The following is an 18,919-nucleotide window of genomic DNA, read 5'->3' on the forward strand; positions in this document are numbered from 1 at the left end:
GGACATTGGCTGTTGCTCCCAGCTCACCCCCAAATTGCCTTAGAAAAGACCCTGTGTGGAGGTTTTGCAGTGAATTTTTACTAGAAAAGAAGGACAGAGCTCCAGTGAGAATAGCGAGGTTCCAAAAAGAACCCCCTTCCCAGATGGATGCTTGTGCCTCCTCTATCTGATTCCCCACTCCCCAAATCTCACACCTTCTCAGATTGGGGTTTCCCCAAAAATCGAGAAGGAGAAGAAAAGAAGATGGCGACTGAGAAAAGGGTTGCTGGTGGAGCAGCCATGAAGAAATGCAATAAATTCCTTGTTGTTTTATGAAAATTTACAACTTTGTGATAGAAGTTTATGAGTGGTTGAATCCAGCGATTGGCCAGCGCCGGTCATGTGGCCGGGCGATCGTGAACATGAACTTTTTATCATTTCCCTGGTGGTTATAATGCAGCATTCTTTTGGACACCACACCTAGGTCGGAGCACTGTCGTCCTTCAGGGCTCCAGCCTCTTGATATTTTTATACTTCAGTATCAGCTCGATAAAGCAAAAGAGAGAGAGGAAAACCGATGGGGAGAGAAAAGAAGAGAGAGCGGGGGAGAGAGAGAGAGAGAGAAGGAGGGGTGGGAATTACACAAAAGAGAGAACCAAAAATAATTTTAAGTTAATTTGCTTGCTGATCTGGGATTTTAGTCATCATGGAGAGTAAATGGACAATCTGCCCAGGACTGCAGCCTGATACCATTTTTCAAAGCCAGAACTTACTCCATTTTCTATGCAAATATCAGAAAAGCGAAACACCCTCTCTCCCAAGTCAGAGAAGGGGAAACAACGGCTCTCAGGTTGGGACAATATTATCTGGAAGATGAAGAAGAAACCGAACGCTCTTTCCCCCCCCTTTCTCCCACCCCTTTCGATCGGAGGAAAGAAACCCCAAGGTCTGCAAAGGTAAGGGAGATTCTACAGTTTTCTTCTTATTCTTTTGCATTGGTTTTGTAGGGGGTGGGGCTTGGGTTTGTCTCTCTCCCCCTCTCTTCCAAGACAGGGCTGAACCCCACCTCTGGGCGCTGCAGGGAGAGGCTGCCTAGGAAATTCGATGGCTGAGAGAGGGGTGGTTGCTTCCTGGAGGAGAAGCAAGGCAGGGAAGACGGTCGGAGGAACCTAAAGGGGCCACGGAGGCGAGCTCTAAGTGGCCTTTTTAAGCTGGGAGAAGAGCTTTAAGCTAGAGGGCTGTGAAAGAAAGGACAGGGGGTGTCTGGGCTTGGGGTGCCTGCATAAAGCCGGTTGCTACGGCCTCTGAGGGTTTGCACCCCCTCCCCCTCCCACCATCTCTCCCTGGTTCCGGCCTCCCCCAATTGCCCCAGCACAGTTCTCTTGCCCGGTGTGGGTACGGATATCCGTGGCTTTCCGGCAGTGTTGGCACGAGGGGCGGAGGCGCTGAGAGACGTCCTGGTCTCTGGAGGGCCTGGAATCTCCGCTGAGGCCAGCGAGGGCGAGCAGGCGGCTAGAGAGATACAGAAAGAACAATTCACAGAGAAATACTCATTATCTCCCTTCGGAAATATGTCTGAAATTAAAGGGCTGTGGGTGGAGGCACCCAAATTGAGGGAGACCCCCTCCTCCCAAGAAGCCTGCCTGAAAATGCTCAGATCTTTGGCCACTCCCGTAGGAGGGAGGCTGGCTCTGCAGGGAGACAATTTTGTGGTTTTTAACGGCGGTAGGCTACAGCGTGTTGGTTTCTGTGTAATAGTGGTTCTGTACCTTGCGTTTTATTGGTGTGGGGTGTGTGGATTTCTGTGGAGGAGAAAATTGCCATGTGTGTCTGATGTGGAAACGTTTCAAACTTTCGTGGATCCAAATGTGGTGATTGTGAAGAAGCTGTTTAACACGTTGTTGTTTTAGGCATGGAAACACAAAAGAAAAAGAAAGAAAATTAAAAGAAATTCCCATTAGGGATTTGATGGTGTCTGGACTAGAAAGCTGCCTGGCACTGAGCTCAGACAGCTAGTCTTGTCCCTCCGGCGCCTGATTCCATTCCTGAGCCAGGCCTGGGGTGGGGGGTGGGGGGAGCCTGGAGAAGAACCGTGGGGAGGGAGGCCGAGATTCCTAAAGTAGCTGGTGGGGTTGAAGAAGGCGCCAGTCGCTAGGTGAAGACTTAAAAATAGAGAGGTGTTCTGGGGAAGCTGCCAGCTGAGAGATAAGGGACTTAGGGCTCGAGAAGCAGGAGAGACTGTGATTTAGTTTGGTTTGCAGAAATAGGTGATTGCTTTCCTCTTTTTAAGGACCAGATGCAGAGATTTCAATCTCAGGTCTCTGGTGGCCCAGGGATTGCAGGGTCTGGATGCGCATAGGGGAATATTGGCCTTCTCAATACTGAGCTGAGAAGAGAGAGACAGAGCCACTTGTGGCGCGGGAGGGGGCCCCTGGTGGCACAGGTAGATGCCCTCGAAGCAGGCCCAGTATGGGGGCCTGAAGGGACCCCTCGGCTGCGAAGCCAGAGAAGTTCTCGGCCAGCACCCGCGGCACTCGGAGCCTATTCTCAAAGGAAAAATTCCCCAAACCTACCCAGACTAAAGGTCTTTTTCTCCTGTAGTCTTGGCGGGGTATAAATCATCCCTTAGACAGTTCTCTCTGACCCAAATTATGCGGTTTGCTGCCATCTACCGTCCGTTTGGAGACATGCGGCTTCGGCGCCGCAAGCCCAGCGACGCTGCCTGAACCCGGACCCACGCCCCGAGCCCCCAGCCGCTCAGGTTCGGCGGGATTCTGGGGACTTTCGGCCCAGATTATCACCTTCCGCTGGATCTTGGTTCCAGCTTGCCCACATGTGGATTGGAGAACGAGGATCCCTCTCTATTGTCAGGCCCATCCCAGCTCCAAACCTGGCGGCTGACTGGGGGAAGCGGCTTTTTCCTAGGGCATATTTTAAAAGGACTAATATTGCATTTGGCGGGCACGAGGCCCTGAATCAAAGGGTTGGGGGATCAGAGTCGAGAGCCCTCTCCCCGACGTCCCCGCCAAACTCAAGAGGGGATCACCAGGGCCGCTAGGGAGATCCATCCGAGGCCAAGGCTGTTCAAGGTTTATTTGGTTTTCTTTTCGGCCAAGGGAGGGGTCCTGCAGGGGAGGCGCCGGCCCGGGCAGTTCCACTCGGTTGTCAAAAGACAAACCGAGTCTGTGTTCTCCGGGTTGACTGGTGGGTCTTGCCAGTTCCTTGGCCGGTTGAGTGTATGGTGAAAGAACTGAACCGAGCTTTCTGGAAATTGTTGGTGTCTGCAAGTGAGTGTGTGTCCCCTTCCCCATTCCCGATCATTTCAAGCGAAATCGACACAAACATGCTTTGGGAAAAAGCAGGGAGTGGGGATCAATCATTAAGGAAGCAAAGCATTGTAATTTCCGTTCCTGCCCGACTCCTCACACCCGCTGAAGCCGACTGCTTTCCCAGGAGGGGGTGGCGAGGGCGAGGGTACGCGCCGCTGCCGCCGAGTTTGAATATTGGCCCGTCTCACGGGTTACTGATTAGCTCGGGCTTTCAAGCCGCAGGAGGAAGCTCTGGCCGCTCCTTTCAAGGTGCTGTGGCCCCAGTTCCTGGGAGGGGGGCTCCAGGAAATTGCCTCTGGTGCCAGGCAGGCCTAGGTGTTACGGGGTCTGGAGCTGGAGGAGCTGCCGAAGTCGAGGGGCCCAGCGGTACTAGGGGCAAACGCGCGGTCTCTGAGGCCTGAGCCTCTGGCGCCTTTCGAGTCTGCGTCGCAGGAGCAGCCCTTTCAGCTCTTGAGCAGAGAGTGACTTTCTGGCGGCTGGAAGGCCCGGCCCGGTGCAGGAGCCCCCAAAGGAGTGCTCCTTGAAAGTCTTGAGCCCCTCGGAGGTTTTTCTTGCGGACAATCGGAAGGACAGATGGAGAGGGGAAGGCGGCTGTAGAGAGGGTTGAAACCTCTAAGGGCTCTTAGGGTGCCCATGGGCCTGGGGAGAGGGAGCTGAGAGCCACTGCTCCCCCCTCCAACAGAGAAGATGCCATTCATTTGCATAATGGAAATGTATTTGTACCTTGCTTTGGAGGAGCCAATTTTAAGGCAGTGTTCCCTGTAAACTGCTCTCAAAGATTGGGAGAGGCCACACTGCTCCTCTGGGAATCTATATGTTCCCCAAATCCAGAGAACCATAGAATCCAGAGGAAGAATTGGGTTGAGATGTTTGAATTCACCCCACCCCAATCAGTTGAGATTGGGGTGGGGGAAGTTGCCCACAACTCTTAAGAGCCGGGGGTGGGGGGAACTTTGCAGCTAAGAGGAAGTGGGAAGCCTGGACAATGTCTCAATACCCCTCCCCTCCAAACACCTACTGGCAAATATCCTCCCTGAGATTACCCGTGCAGAATTCTACTCTGGAGCTGAACACAACTTCAACATTTACCGGGGAGCTGGAATGTGTGTACGTCCACAGGACCACAGATTCACAGCTCAGGGAATTACAATTATAAAGTCCTGCCAATGGGATTTCTATACAATCCTTCTGTTGTGTACTCAAGACTTAGGACACATTTACATCCACCTCTCCGTACACACACCTCCTCCTTGAGCAAGGAGAGACACCCCAGACCAGCAGATGGCTGTGCCCACTGTGTATTTATATGTTCCCTCTTGGAGACAGACCGACGACGGTGGATGCAACCACAGACAGATTCATAGAGATCTGACTCCAGAAGTCAGGCAGCCTCTGGCCCAGCCCTGCCTGCCTGCTCTTTCTCCCAAACAAACGGATCAGACGAATAAACGCTCATAAATACCTCTGGGCTTAGATAAGAGCGATGAGGCGCTATTTCCTTTCATGCCCGACTCCAGGCGCCCAGGCCCTGCCTTTGCGGCTCCATCTCACGACAGGCAACCTGCAGAGGTGAGGTTAATTTGGGGCTATGGCTCTAAGGATAAGGCGATTGTTTTCCTGCTTCTATCATAGGGGAAGTCTTCATCTCTCACTGAATCTTATGTTATCCAGGCTTCATGGGAAAGCCCATACCAAAGAGTCCTAGTTGGAGGACACTGTGACCAGAAAGGAGGGAGGGAGGGCTGAGGCCCAAGGCCCAGCCTCAATAGCAAGGATGAGGGAGGTATACAAGGCACTCTCCCCACCTTGCTCCTCCAGCCCAAATGTCCTCCATTCCTTTCCAGGAGTGGGCCTAATCACAGCTGGATTTGAGCACTTATGACTCTGCATCATCAGGAGGCTAGAGTTTATTTTTTAAATCTTGACAACCCCCTCCCCAAGAGGGGCTGGGAAGTGGTTGATGGGACAACCAGGAATAGCCACTTAACCATGAAGGCACAGCCAAGAAGTTGTCCTAAGTTTAGGGAACCTTGTGAGCCACTTTGCAACAATCAAGTTCCATCCCTGGTCACTAACCTCAATCCTTTACCACTTTTCCTAGTGTCTTGTGTCATCTTCAGTAGGCAGATTTGGCCCACAAAAAGGAGTCCAAAGAACAAGTCAGAGAAGGGTCAGCCTGGTCCCTTCATGATCAGGTTTTGTCCCACATTCTGACCCATTCCTGGCCCCAGGTCCAAAGCTTGTCATCCTTTATGCACATTAGAATGTTGAAAATACACTGTGGTTCAGTCTTCCAGGCTGATTCCAATGCTCATTTTCCTAAAATAAGAGTCAGAGATGTACACACACTCTCACACCAAAGCTTGTAGGCAGCAGGCTGGTGATACAAATATGAGAGGTGGGAGGGATTGTAGAGATGCTGAGAGACAGAAGGGTAGTGAGCATCTGGAGAGGGGATACGGAAGGATGGTGGTAAGCTGCCTGCTGCGGCCCCAGGAGGACCCAACCCTCCCCTTTATAAAATGAAACAAAAACCGTCTTGAGAAAGAATTAATTAAAAAAGAACTGCCAGCTTCTGGAGAGACCTGGAAAAGGAGCGATGGCTCCTCTCTTCCCAGTGGTTTCTGATTGTCTCCAAAAGCAGGAGGGTTTGAGGACCTGAAACTGCAGGAGGAACAATTTTCTTCCCTGTGCTGAGACACCTTGATACCTAAGAATTTGTAGCCCAGGATATTCTAATGTCTTTTGGGGTAGGAAGTTGGGTGGAGGGAGGGTTGCAGGCAGGACAGGGATCAGACAAACTTCTCACCCCTCCTCTCCCTATCCCCCTCTTCCCAGTGCCCCTTCCTGTGCCAAGAGCAAGCAGTACATACTAGGACCAGGCAAGATATCTTGGGCAGCAGCAGCGGTAGCCTTCCAAGAAGCTCTGAGCCTAGCTGCACAGCAAAAGGGAGAAGCTTTTAGGCTCAGACCCTCCTCCCAATTCCCAGTCTTCTGGGTCCTCTGGCCTGCCTCTCAGACTACAAGAGCTGTAGAGAAATAGGAATAATAAGCCCAGGCTCGGGAGTAGATCTGAGAAACAGGAAAAACGGTTTTCAAAACCTGGGAAGGAGATGGTTTCTTCTTCTTTTGCTTCTCGATTTCTGAAAGCGATGCTAATCAGCGGAGAACTCTTCTCTTCTCCTACCAACACAAAACCCGAGAAACCAGCCTTCTGCTTTAGTTCTCTTCTAGGGAGACTGAGATTCGAGATTCGGAGATATTTACCCACCTTCTCTTGAGGGAATGGGGCTCAAGCAAGTCAGGGGTTAACTTTTCTGAAAACACAATTAACTTTTTCCTATTCTGCGTGGGGAGGGGAGGGATATATTTATTTAATCACTGGAGGATGGGGTGGTCTCAATCCAAGTGCTCCCTCCTCCCTCAAAGGCACAGACGCCTCTTTCGCAGATCCTACGTAGGTGGAACGGGACGCGTTGTGCTGTTGGGGAGAGAGAGAAAAAAAGCAGAAGGAGAAGAAGGAGGAAAAAAAGGTTGATAGGCTTGTGCGCGGGTCCCTCGCGCGGGCTGCGCTCCTCCTGGGTGCTATTTGACAATTCCTGCCTCTGCCATTGGTCAGTGTTGGATCAGATGGTTGTATTTCCTTCTGGCCCTCACTGGCACCTCGCCATCCCCCCTCAGCTAAAACCCAATCTCAGATATACTACTAATAGGCGCGGCGCTCGGACTATAAAACACAACAAATCATAAACCCGGCGGAGCAGCAGCGGCCGCGCGCGCCTCCCCTCCCAATGAGTTCCTATTTCGTGAACTCCACCTTCCCCGTCACTCTGGCCAGCGGGCAGGAGTCCTTCCTGGGCCAGCTCCCGCTCTACTCGTCGGGCTATGCGGACCCTCTGAGGCACTACCCCGCGCCCTACGGGCCCGGGCCCGGCCAGGACAAGGGCTTTGCTGCTTCCTCCTATTACCCGCCGGCCGGCGGCGGCTACGGCCGGGCGGCGCCCTGCGACTACGGGCCGGCGCCGGCCTTCTACCGCGAGAAGGAGTCGGCCTGCGCGCTCTCGGGCGCCGACGAGCCGCCCCCGTTCCACCCGGAGCCGCGGAAGTCCGACTGCGCGCAGGACAAGAGCGTGTTCGGCGAGACCGAGGAGCAGAAGTGCTCCACCCCGGTCTACCCCTGGATGCAGCGGATGAATTCATGCAACAGTGAGTGAGAGTTGCTGCGGCTGCCGCGACCCCCGCGGGCTCCCCCCCAGAATCAGAACTAGAGAGCCCCCCTCCCCCAATTCTTCCACGGAGAGAGCCTCTCGGGTTGGAGCTTAAGGAAGATTGGGCGCCTGCCTCGATCTCCCGCGCTGCCCTCACGCCCTCAGGAGTTGCAAAGTTTGCAAAGTCCCAGATGCACTCCGAGCCAGGGGGAGCGAGTGGGTTCTCTGCGAGGGCCAGGCCGCAGCCGAGATCCGGGTCAGGGAGGCAGGCAGAGCCCGCGCAGCCAGTGGCTGGGCTCTCCCTGGCGCCCCCAGCTCTGGCCCGGTCCCCCACCCCAAGACTGTTCATTAAAAACGGAGTACGTCATGGGAAGGGGGGCGGCGTGACGCTGGCGAGGGAGAGTCGAGTCTGTCCCGGACTGGTTTTCCCTGGGGGTCGGGGGCTGGGGAAAGAGGAGGCACCCGGAAAGGGGTGGTAGTCAGGGGAGGGGGGGAGAATAAGGGGAAGAAAGAGAGGGAGCGGGCGGAGTCGGAGAGAGGGAAAAGCAGGCGCCGGGGTCTCAGGTTGGGTTATTTGTCGGTCTTAAATCCCAAATTGATGTCCATTAACGGGACACGAAAGTGAGGAGCCCTTAATGCTGACTACGGATCGATCCACGTCATTACAGATTAAGGGCCGGAATCTATCACGGGGTGGTGGGGGAGCCAGATGGAAAGAAAAGATGCGTCTAGGAAGAGACACACCTGGCCAGTGCTTCTCCAGCCCCTCCCCCTAGGCTCAGGTGGGATTTAAAACTGCTCCTCCCATCCCCCCACCGAGAATCTAGACAGAAGGCAAAAGCCTAGGAGGCCCGGAGGGAATCTGGAGGGGGCGCTGGAGAAGTGTGGAAAGGGGGGCCAGGGAACCAGAGAGAGTGGAGGACAGCCCGGGACAGGCTAGAGTCCCCGTTTGAGGGTCGAATGGGGGAGGGGGGTTCTGGCCTTGGTGACCCCAGGCCTCAACATCTCCTCTCTGCGTAACAGGTTCCTCCTTTGGGCCCAGCGGCCGGCGCGGCCGCCAGACCTACACGCGCTACCAGACGCTGGAGCTGGAAAAGGAGTTTCACTACAATCGCTACCTGACGCGGCGGCGGCGCATTGAGATCGCGCACGCCCTGTGCCTGACGGAACGGCAGATCAAGATCTGGTTCCAGAACCGGCGCATGAAGTGGAAAAAGGAGAGCAAACTGCTCAGCGCGTCTCAGCTCAGTGCCGAGGAGGAAGAAGAAAAACCGGCCGAATGAAGGCGCTGGCAGGGGGCGGGGGGGACGCGAAGGGAGAGGCCTGCGGGGAACGGAGGGCAGCGGAGAGCTCCGGGGAAGGCTCTGCGGGCGGGGGAGCCTGGGGACCTGCTCTCCAGAGCGCGACAGGCGGGGCCCCGCGCTCTCCTGGACGCCCCCGCCCGCAGAGCGCTCGCTGGGCGCTGGGAGGCCGCGCTGCCTGAGCCCAGCCGGCACCCCAGCGCCGCCTCCACGCCCGCAGAACCGCCTCGGCCCGAACAGGCTCCCGCGGGAGAACTGAGGACCGGACTCACTTGATGTTTCCTGGAAGCAGAGCAAAATGCTCTTGTCCGTGTCGCGTCTCATTTCGTCCATGTCGCCCGTGCACGGTTCAATGGTAGATTCGCAGTCCCCTCAGCGGGGGCCTCGAAGACTCCCTGACCCCAGACCTCTCTCCCAGCCCCTCCCCAAAGCCACTGGAAGGAGCACATACTACCTAGAAGTAAGAAGAGGAGCCTCAGAAGAAAACAAAGTTCTATTTTATTAATTTTCTATGTGTTGTGTTTGTAGTCGTGTCTTAGCTCTGGACGTGAAATACTTCGGTAATAATATTAATATTAATAATAATAATAATAAAGACGTAAAACCTCGCTGCTCAGTCACCTCTGCTCCTCCCCTGCCACTCCCCCACCCCCTCCGCCACCCCTGCGTCCCGGTGCCGGAAACTCTGCAGCGAAGGCCGGAGCTCTGGTCGGCCCCAGAGGGCCAGACGCGACTCGGAAGTTACAGTTGAGATAAAGGTTGCAGCGGTCCGGCCCAGGCTCCAACGCCGCGCCTCGCCGGTGCTGAGGCTCACAACGGCCTCTTCTGGTGCAGAACTGGGGGACGGAGAAGAGTCGTTCCCCTATTATTCTCTAGCTTTTCTTCGTTTGTCCGTGGCAGGAGGGAACGCCACCGAGGCCCCCTAGCCGGGAGCTCCTGCAGAGACTGAGCCAGGCGGGTCTCAGTGCCTCAGCGCTGGGTTCTGTCCGCAGGATCCCTGAGGCCGGTGATCTTTGGCCTGCCCACAGGGCCTGATTTCCGCCGGCCTTGGCCCTCGGCTCCTGGCCTAAATTGGGGCCACCGGGTGTCTGTCTCCCTGCCCACAGCTGCAGTCTCCAGGCGTCCCTTCCTGCCTCAAGTAGTGGCTCAGCGGCAAGTAGGGGGATGTGAAGCCGCCGGCAGGCGCCTGGGCGAAGGGCAAGACTTTCCCCTGCTCTTTGGAGACCTGAGGGCAGGAAGCCAGGTGATGGGGCAGTTTGGTTACATCCCATCAACTGTAACGGACCCATTCTGTCCCCACCCCATCCCACCCCAACCCTCACCCTCACCCAGGCGACAAGATGAGGAGACTGTTTTCCTTTCTTCCCCCTCCCTCTCTTTCCCTTTCTTATTTTTAAAGAAAATAGCCTTCCGGCAGAGGGGGCCCAGCTGTGGCGGTCTCTGGCCGCCAAGCGCGCTCAGCAAAGCGCTGCTGGTCCTCCGAACTCCTTTCCCGGGAAGGCGTGAGCCGCCCGGCAAATTCTGAAACTACCCAGATGCCAGCAAGGGGTCTCAAGTAGGGCTTCCTAAGGCAATAGCAGGCAGTTGGTGAGAAAGCGAAAGGATTCTTCCTTGATCCCAGAATCTCAGGACCAGGTTTACAGCCAAAGCCCGGTCCCTGATGCGGTGGCCTCTATCATTTTTCTCCCGTCTAAGCCACTTAGCCCCACCTGGGCTCTTCCTTTAGGGTCCCTATCCTGTTCTGCCGTCCTTCCGTCTCCTGGGCTAAGGATGAGGAAGAGGATTTCAAACTTCTAAGGGGACCCGGAGAAGCGAAAGTTTCTCCTTCGAACCCTCGCCTTTGCCCCACGGGCTTGGCCTGGATGCTGTGGATGGACCACTGCAGCCGGGTCAGGAAGCAGACCAGGCCGAGCTCACAGGGGAAACCCTTTGCAATAATTGTTTTTCACACACATCTTCCAACCTCTCCCTCATTTCTGCCCCCAACTCGGAGACTTGCAAGGCCCGAGTAAAGGAAGAGCAAATCAAGCTTTGGTCACCTTATCCTGAGTTAAAATAATAATGCCGACGACGACGACGACAGGGAGAAGTACCGAACGATAGAGAAACTCCACTTACGAGAAAGTGGGTAAAGGCTTAATCGGGTTTCTCCTCTAAAAGATTCAACCCTTCGGGTGAACCTAGGCCGGGCTTCTTTCTAGCCCGGCGGTTGCACGGAGCCAGCAGGGAGGCAGTCGTCGCCGCCATGGCGGTCGGCGGCCCGCGCTCCCGCCGTTCGCCGGGAGGTGGCGCGCTCTGCTCAGAGGCCGCCGCCAACCTTCTCCCTGTTTCTCCCCCTTCTCCTTTTTCCCCCTCTCTCGGAGGCTCGCATTGAATCGGCCCTAACGATTCTCGGATCGTCATTATTTGTAACCATAGAGCATGAATTACCTCTTGAGGTCATCAGCGAGAATTTACGACTGGTCAACAAAAGCACGTGATTCCCCAACGCCCCCCCATCCCCCTTCCAACCCCCCCCCCCATATTTGGCCGCATACATAGCAAAACGAAGTACAGTGCATCGCTATAATTCATTAATACATCATAAATCGTGAAGCACAGGGTTATAACGACCACGATCCACAAATCAAGCCCTCCAAAATCACCCAAATGAGCTCGTACTTTGTAAACTCCTTCTCGGGGCGTTATCCAAATGGCCCGGACTATCAGTTGCTAAATTATGGCAGTGGCAGCTCTCTGAGCGGCTCTTACAGGGATCCCGCTGCCATGCACACCGGCTCTTACTACAATTACAATGGGATGGACCTCAGCGTCAACCGCTCCTCGGCCTCCTCCAGCCACTTTGGGGCGGTGGGCGAGAGCTCGCGCGCCTTCCCTGCGCCCGCCCAGGAGCCCCGCTTCAGGCAAGCGGCGTCGAGCTGCTCCCTGTCCTCGCCCGAGTCCTTGCCCTGCACCAACGGCGACAGCCACGGCGCCAAGCCCTCTGCTTCGTCCCCCTCCGACCAGGCGACCCCGGCCAGCTCCAGCGCCAATTTCACCGAAATAGACGAGGCCAGCGCGTCCTCGGAGCCTGAGGAAGCGGCGAGCCAGCTAAGCAGCCCAAGCCTAGCTCGGGCGCAGCCAGAGCCCATGGCCACCTCCACAGCCGCGCCCGAGGGGCAGACTCCGCAGATATTCCCCTGGATGAGGAAGCTTCACATCAGCCATGGTAATTCTCGCTCTCGCTCCCCTTTTTGTCTTCTCGGCTTTTCCTTCTCCGCGTTTGGGGGTGGGGGGAGTCGGCGAGGAGAGCTTGGCTTTTCCTCAAATATAGATTTCTTTTTTTTCGGAGGGGGAGAAGACTCTAAGAGGGTCCTCACAGCTCGGGGGGACAGAGCCAAAAGAGGGCTTAGCTGGGGGGTTGAAGAGGGGTATTTTTAATAATTTGTTCCCAGATTCGCCTTAGGTTTTATTTGCCCAGCTGTTCTAGCTTTAGGATGAAGGATGGGGTTTATGTGACATGGGGAAGGGTCCTGCTTGCCCCCGAAATTTTGAGACTGCTTTTTGCAGAGGAGGGGCGAGCGGTAAAGCGAGCTTTCCAGGGCAAAAGTGCAACCGTTCTCCTCCCTCCCGGGGTGAGTGGCCGCCTGAGCCCAGCGAAGGGTGAGGCGCAGGGAGGGAGCAAGAGACAAAGCCGGGCGCATTCGCTGCGGGCAGAAGTGGGGGCGGTAGGAGAAGGGGGCATCAGAAAGCAAGCTCGGATGCGGGCATCTGGAGTGGGGAGGATCGGAGCTGCGGTGAGCTGGGTGCCGGGGACGCCTGGGTCCTGCTCCACGCCCCCCTCCCACCCAGTGCCCCCTCCCTTAACCAGAATAACGCGGCCTCGCCTCTCTGCTCTGTCTGCTCCAGATATGACCGGGCCGGACGGGAAAAGGGCCCGAACCGCGTACACCCGCTACCAGACCCTGGAGCTGGAGAAGGAGTTCCACTTCAACCGCTACCTGACGCGGCGGCGGCGCATCGAGATCGCCCACGCGCTCTGCCTGTCCGAGCGCCAGATCAAGATCTGGTTCCAGAACCGGCGCATGAAGTGGAAGAAAGACAACAAACTGAAAAGTATGAGCCTGGCTACAGCCGGCAGCGCCTTCCAGCCCTGAGCCCGCCGGGAGGAGCCCGGGCGGCCTAAGAGTTCATGCCGCCCCCAGCCCTGGCCCCTCCAAGCCTCCTCGCGCTGCCGCCGCCCGCTGGGAACCGGTTCCCACGAGCCTGCCTCAGCCCGGGCCTTGTGTTACGATTTTTTCGTTTGGTCTTAGGTCTTCCTGTGGCTCCCTCTCTCCTGGACTGGTTAATCTTGTTATTATTGTAATAATAATGATAATTATTATTTTCCCTCCATGCTCCCCACTCCCCTGCGCTCACCCCCAATCCGCCAGTGTTTCTGAATGTTCGTGTCTGTGGTTGCACTCCTTCCCCCAGGAAAAAAAGAAACTCGCATGTTTAATGTGAACTTTCCCCTCCCCATCTGTGTTATAACTTATTTATAAAAGGATGATCGCTGTATTTTAAGTTTCAGCTGGAAACTTCTATAAAAGGGGCAGCAGTTGAGGTGGGATAGTGCCGCAGCGCCGGGCCCAGCTGAGCTGGCCTCGGAGACCGGGAGTCCATGACTGTGTCTCTTTCCCCCTTCCTCTTCCTCCTCTCTCCCCACTCCCAGACCCAAGTCTCCTAAGGCTTGGTCCTGAGGTGGGAGGGGGTTAAGGGGGACCAAAGGGGTGATGTTGAAAAGAGGGAAGGTACATAGTGAGATTTAAGTTCCTGCTGCCTGGGTAGGCCCCACAAGGCCTGGTCTGGGAGCCTCGGAAAACAAAAATAATCCTCAGTGTAAGACGTCTTGTGTATTTCTCTGTGAATCCATGGGTCTGGCATAGAGGGCCCAAAGCTTGTAAATGCGGGGATAGTCTGGGTCAGACCTATCCCCTCTTCCGTACCCATTTCGATTCCAAGACCATTTGTAGTGAGCGAGTGGATGCTGTGCTACGTGTGAAATCTGTCTCTGCCGGGCCTGTCTCAGTGATTCGCTTTTGGTATTTGTTTGTAGCTTTCCTTGAAGTCAAATAAATGTCTCCCCTCCTCCACTGCCCTTCCACTTGTCTTTTCTCTGGGGGCCTGCCTCTCCCATCACCAGGCACACCCTAGACCATTCTTGATAGATCTGGGGTGTGGGGAAGGGAGAGTAAGATGCTCCCCAGCAGCCCCTCTCAGCCTCTTAAGTCTCTGCTTAGTCAGCGGTATTTGGGCCAGGGGACAGGCTTTCATGCCTGGGGAACTGAGAGGCCCAGAAATCCCACCTGAAGCTGGAGCAAGGGACGAGGGAAAGGCTGAGCTGGACTCCACCCTGGCCTTCCACCAGCTGGCCAGAAAAGTCTCTGGAAACCTCTTCAGGAAAAGTAATTTGGGCCTAAGCCCTGAGCAGGAGGCTCCTGGTCTTTTGGAAGAGATACAGGCCTGCCCAGCCCCCTTGTCCCCTAGTCTAAATCCCAATTACCCTGTCACCCAGTAGGCAACCCCCTCTCCAAAAAAAATCAGCTCAATTTCAAAGGTTTCCCTCACCCTCAGTCTCTTCTACATTTATCAAGGGCTTCCTCTCTCCAGGGGCCCAACTGACCTGCCCTCTTGATTAGGAGCTGGGGTCCCTCCTAGAAGACCCTTGGTTTCCCCTTCAGCCGAACTGGCCCAGGGCCCGGGCCCAATCCTCTTCCATCCAAGTCAGCCTCCACCCTGAGTACAAGAGTCAAGTCTGGACACTTACCCGGTCCGTCCCTTCCAGCTTGGCCCAACTTCTTACAGGGCTGGGGGGGAGGGGGAGCTGGTGAGGAGGCAGCCGAGGGTCTTGGAGGCTCTATTGGGCCCTCTTTCCCCCTTCCCCCTTGACTTTGTCCCCCTTTGTCCATAGCAAACTATCCCAAAAGTCGCTATGACATTTAGATGTCAAATGGATAGGGGTTTTATCTTGAAGTTAGATCGTAAAAATCGCGGAGAAGTCAGACAGATACCCCTCACTGGCTCGAGAAAGTCACGTGAGGTCCATAAAGTTAGTTTTATGGTTTTGGGGAGTTGACACCGCGCGGTATATTTCACATTCTCCAGAATGTTAAGTGACACTTTAACTGCTCGCTGTGGTGGGGAAGGGGGCAGAGGTAGGTGAGCGCTCTCCGGGCCCAGAAGGCGGTGGTGTGGCGGCAGCCCAGGCCCAGCTCTCCCGCAGTAAGTTGCTTCCAGCTTTCGCCTTTCCCCTTGAAATCGTGGGGCTTGAAAGTAGGGGAAGGAAACTGTGCCTCCAGCAGGGCTATAGGGTAATAAGTGGGGGAAATTTAGCCTGGTTTTGCACCAAGTTCTGACCAGCTGGGTGTCTGAAGTGGGGCAGTACCTGGTTCAGTGTGATAAGGCCTCCGCAGTCGGGGGGTGCTTGGTTTTATTTGCAGGAGTGCCTGACTCTTTTGCAGGCTTGTGTGGGTCCCTTCAGTCCTCTTGGAAATTTAGGGGGCAACAAAGGAGGGGTGTGTACTGCTGATAGGAGGGCCCCATGTTGGGGGGGGGCACTCCACTACTGGGCATCTTCAGATAGACGCCTCCCCACCCCCAGGAAAGAACCTTTATGACATTCATATGTCAGGGGTGTGTGGGGGCGCGCCGCTAGGCACTTTTATCTGGATACATCTGAGCTGAGAAAAAGCCTGGGGAAGGCTAAGCAGCTGCTGTGGGCTGCCTTGCACTGGCGCACTCTCTGGCTTTTAGATCTTTGAACCCATGAAAGGGGGTACCTGGGTTCTCCATGCCTTCATCTGGGCTATCTGGGATGGGGAGCTCCGCGCCTGCCTTTGCACCCAACTTCAGACTTTTGGTCCCAGGCCAACCTGCTGACTTGACTCTATGTAGGGTCCTGAGGTCCAAGTGGGGAGCAGACAGAGGGGGGCATTTCCCTCAAATCCAAAACCTAATTCCTGGCCAGGAGCGGGGAGAAGGGGAGAGCTTCTTTTTTTGTCTAGAGGATCTATGTGTTTAAGCAGATCCCTAGCGATCCCTCCAAAAATAAAAGTTGCTGAAGAACACAGATTCCCAACCGTCGGGAGAGTAGAAGGGTCTCCGGAGCTGAGAGAGAAAATTGGAAAGGTGCTCTCTTTCCTCTCCTTTCTTCTTCTCTCCCTACCAGAGCCTATAGGCCCTTTGTTTTGTGGCACCGCAAACCAGAAGGATTGCATTATTTGACCCCCAGGGGGCCGTTATTTTCTAAGGATAAGTCACCCTCTTTCTGAAAGGTAGAGGCCTCTTCCTCACCAAATTGACCGCTCCATTTTTAAGATACATGGGGATCAACCATCCCCTCATGCCTGTTTTTGCCATCTCTAGATTTAGCTCACCAACTCGTGTTGTCCCTGGAATTGGACCTGTGACAACTTAAGAGGTTTCTGATCTTTGGGACCAGGAGAGGGTCACAAGATCCTCCCCTTTTCACATTAAAGAACATCTGCACTCTCTCCCCATCTCCGCTTTCTCCTGCAGCTGCTCTCTATTCCCTGAGCTCTCAGATCCCTGTCTAGGCCTAATTTACCAGATACCCTTCATGGGCTTTGAGTGCAAAGAGGACAGAGGACAGAGGCTTTGAGTGCAAAGGTGTCCTCCCCTTGGTGTGAAGACACATCTCTCCCAGAATGTTGGGGCATCTGTGCCCCATGGAAAGGAGATTCTGCTCAACTCCCAGAGGACATCAAGCACAATTTAAAATTCTAGTAAAATTTGGAGGCACGACTTCCACAGGTTTCCACCCTGGACAAGGCAAATGAGTTAAATAAGATGCAAAGGAAGAGTTTAGTGGGCACAGAATCTGATGAGGGGCCTCCTGGGCAACCTCATTCCTATGGTGCCCCTGATCTCACTCTGATGCCACCAGCCACCCTCTCTCAGAAACCCCAGACCACCAGGCCTGCCGCTAAAGATTTTTTGGCCCCCTTCCACATCAGTTCTGCAAATCCTGATAAAGAATGTGTGGGGCCAGCAGCCCAAGGACATCTGCTGGGCATATCTAGAGAGATTTTCTGGAATGGCAAAGGGCAGCTCTGGTGGGGGTGCCCACTTCTGCCACAAAAGCCAAAACTCTTGGAGGATCTCCTCTTGCTCTGAGCAGATCCTATCTGGGGAAGATCCCAGCCTAGCTGGGCTTTCCTCTTCCCCACTTCAGGTTCTCTAGGTAACTGTCTTCCCTGAACCCCAGCAAGGATCTGTTGGGGGAGAGGATGAGAGCTTCCAAGGGATTTCTCATGCAAAAGAGCTCTCTCTGCCCCAGGCCAGGCTGTGTCCTGCTCTCCAGCCTTCCCCAAGACATTCTCCAAGAAAGCTGTTCCTTTCTCTCCTCTCCCTGGCTGGATTCAGGCCCCAACCTTTTGAGCTGCAGGCTGGAACTTACTAGCCAAATCCTCATGCCCATCTGTGGGCACCTTCCACCTGGGGCAGGGTAGAGGAGACTGGCAGTCAGAGGGTGAGTCTATAGTTTCCCTCTGAGGCCAGCTTGACCACTACTTACTGGACAATTTAATTTTTTGTCTCACTTGCTTATTTTTTATTATTATTTTTATTTTGTTTCTCTGAGGCTGTGGTGTGGGAGGAAGTATAAAGAAGTGTAAACAGGAAAGCCAGCCGGGCCTGGAGTTCCAAGCGCCCATATTTCATTGGCGGCTTCCTCTCTGTAACTGCTGCAGGGACACTTAACTCTTCCCTGGCTGTGACAAGTATTCACTGGGGTCTGGGGGGGAGCAGGGTGTAGGGGCAGGATCCAAGTATAAGCTCCTCTCTTAGGCTGGCTCCTTTATCCTTGGGTTTGAATGCTGAGGTGGACGCCAAGGATTCCAAATGAGGGAGAAGCGGACCGCTCAGCACAGTCCCCCAAACTCAGTTCCTTTCGGGACAGAGCAGAGAAGGCAATTGTCTGTATGGGTTTCACAGCTTGGGATCAGCCCAGCCAAGCAAGGAGAACAGGGCTAGCAAGAACACTTCCTCTCTTTTAGGGCAGAGCTCACTGGACTGTCCATTTTTTGGAGTTTCTCAGAGTAATCAGATTTCGAGGCTGGGATCTGCCCACAGCGGGATTTATCGATTGCTGCAGCGCTGTTACACATCCATATTAATTAACCCAGACACCGCCTGGAAACCAAGCTGTTTGGGATGGGGGAGGGGAGAAATTGGGGGCCTTTAAGGAAAATGGACATTTATCAGTAATTCTTGCCCTGGGGCTCAGATTGGAGAATCGCTTCCCCACAAGAAACACGTGTCTTCCCCAAGCTCCATGTCCCTTGACTTCTCAGCAAGAAGGGTAAGCCTGACTTACTCTTCACAGTCAGACTACACAGTTCTTCAGGGTGGAATTAAACACTTCCTAGGCCGAAACACTTCAGAGTTAGTTTGCCCCAGCACTCCGTTGGATGGATCCTCTGGTGGTTGTTTCCAGCACGACATTCTTAGAGGGGTTAACATCCCCTCCCCACCTTCCTTTCAACTTCCCCAAGGTAGAAGCTTTTTATGGCTTTCCGGCTTGTGTTTAGTGTTTGTTGGTGGTGGTAGTGATGGCCTTCTCCTTCCTCCTATCCCTCTCTCCAAAAAGTGATTAAAATCTGTTAAAGGATTTAATTAAGAGAGTTAAATGAAAAGGAAGGAGGCGCAAATGAGTTGGGGGAAAAAACCCACACCAAAGCTATTCTCAACGATTAAATCGCCATTTTAACAATATAATGGAGTTTGCATCCTGAAAGGGGAAATCAACGCTCATATCTCATCAATAATTCATAGAGTTCGGGATCACGCAGAGGTCAGCAGACGGGCCGAGCGCCGGCCTACTTGGGGCTCCGAGCTGCTGCCGCATATATTAGCGCCGCCGGCCGCACCGCCGTCACCTTCAGCGCTCCTACAGGTTTAGGCCGATTTTTTTCCTCCTTCTGGCGAATTTACTGAGACCTAGATTTCAGGCTTCAAGAGGAAGTGGAGGATTCAGGAGACTGGAGAGGATTGGACTTCGGACCATTCTGGACCTGTCGGACCCCGAATAGATCAGCACATTCCCAAGTTTTAATCTCTT

General features: G+C 54.5%; 3 protein-coding genes across 5 annotated transcripts in view; all 3 read left to right on the plus strand.

Moving 5' to 3' along the window:
- Positions 1 to 438: 438 nt before the first annotated feature.
- HOXB3 (homeobox B3) overlaps positions 439 to 18,919 on the plus strand; it is a 54,757-nt gene continuing 36,276 nt past the window's right edge. The window contains exon 1 of one of the 3 annotated variants that reach the window (XM_043904278.1): positions 439 to 935. The gene's annotated coding sequence lies outside the window, so the exon portion shown is untranslated. Of the gene's footprint in view, positions 936 to 14,925; positions 15,061 to 18,919 lie in introns of those variants that run through there. The other 2 variants (XM_043904277.1, XM_043904284.1) reach the window with 2 other exon arrangements.
- Positions 2,073 to 9,425, plus strand: HOXB6 (homeobox B6). The gene is made up of 2 exons (XM_043904302.1): positions 2,073 to 7,514; positions 8,540 to 9,425. Exons 1-2 carry the CDS (start codon positions 7,100 to 7,102, stop codon positions 8,797 to 8,799), a joined length of 675 nt encoding a protein of 224 aa, XP_043760237.1. The 5' UTR covers positions 2,073 to 7,099; the 3' UTR covers positions 8,800 to 9,425.
- HOXB5 (homeobox B5) lies at positions 9,476 to 13,931 on the plus strand. Its single transcript, XM_043904299.1, has 2 exons — positions 9,476 to 12,025; positions 12,706 to 13,931. The coding sequence occupies exons 1-2, from the start codon at positions 11,467 to 11,469 to the stop codon at positions 12,951 to 12,953; spliced, it is 807 nt and encodes a 268-aa protein (XP_043760234.1). The 5' UTR covers positions 9,476 to 11,466; the 3' UTR covers positions 12,954 to 13,931.

This window comes from Cervus elaphus, chromosome 5, assembly GCF_910594005.1.
Source record: "Cervus elaphus chromosome 5, mCerEla1.1, whole genome shotgun sequence".
In the NCBI taxonomy this organism is placed as follows: Eukaryota; Metazoa; Chordata; class Mammalia; order Artiodactyla; family Cervidae; genus Cervus; species Cervus elaphus.

Bases quoted from the DNA above. Each gene is read 5' to 3' on its own strand.
- HOXB5 (XM_043904299.1), top strand. From the start codon at position 11,467: ATGAGCTCGTACTTTGTAAACTCCTTCTCGGGGCGTTATCCAAATGGC. The intron at 12,026-12,705 runs GTAATTCTCGCT...TGTCTGCTCCAG, and splicing joins GAAGCTTCACATCAGCCATG to ATATGACCGGGCCGGACGGG.
- HOXB6 (XM_043904302.1), top strand. From the start codon at position 7,100: ATGAGTTCCTATTTCGTGAACTCCACCTTCCCCGTCACTCTGGCCAGC. The intron at 7,515-8,539 runs GTGAGTGAGAGT...TCTGCGTAACAG, and splicing joins GCGGATGAATTCATGCAACA to GTTCCTCCTTTGGGCCCAGC.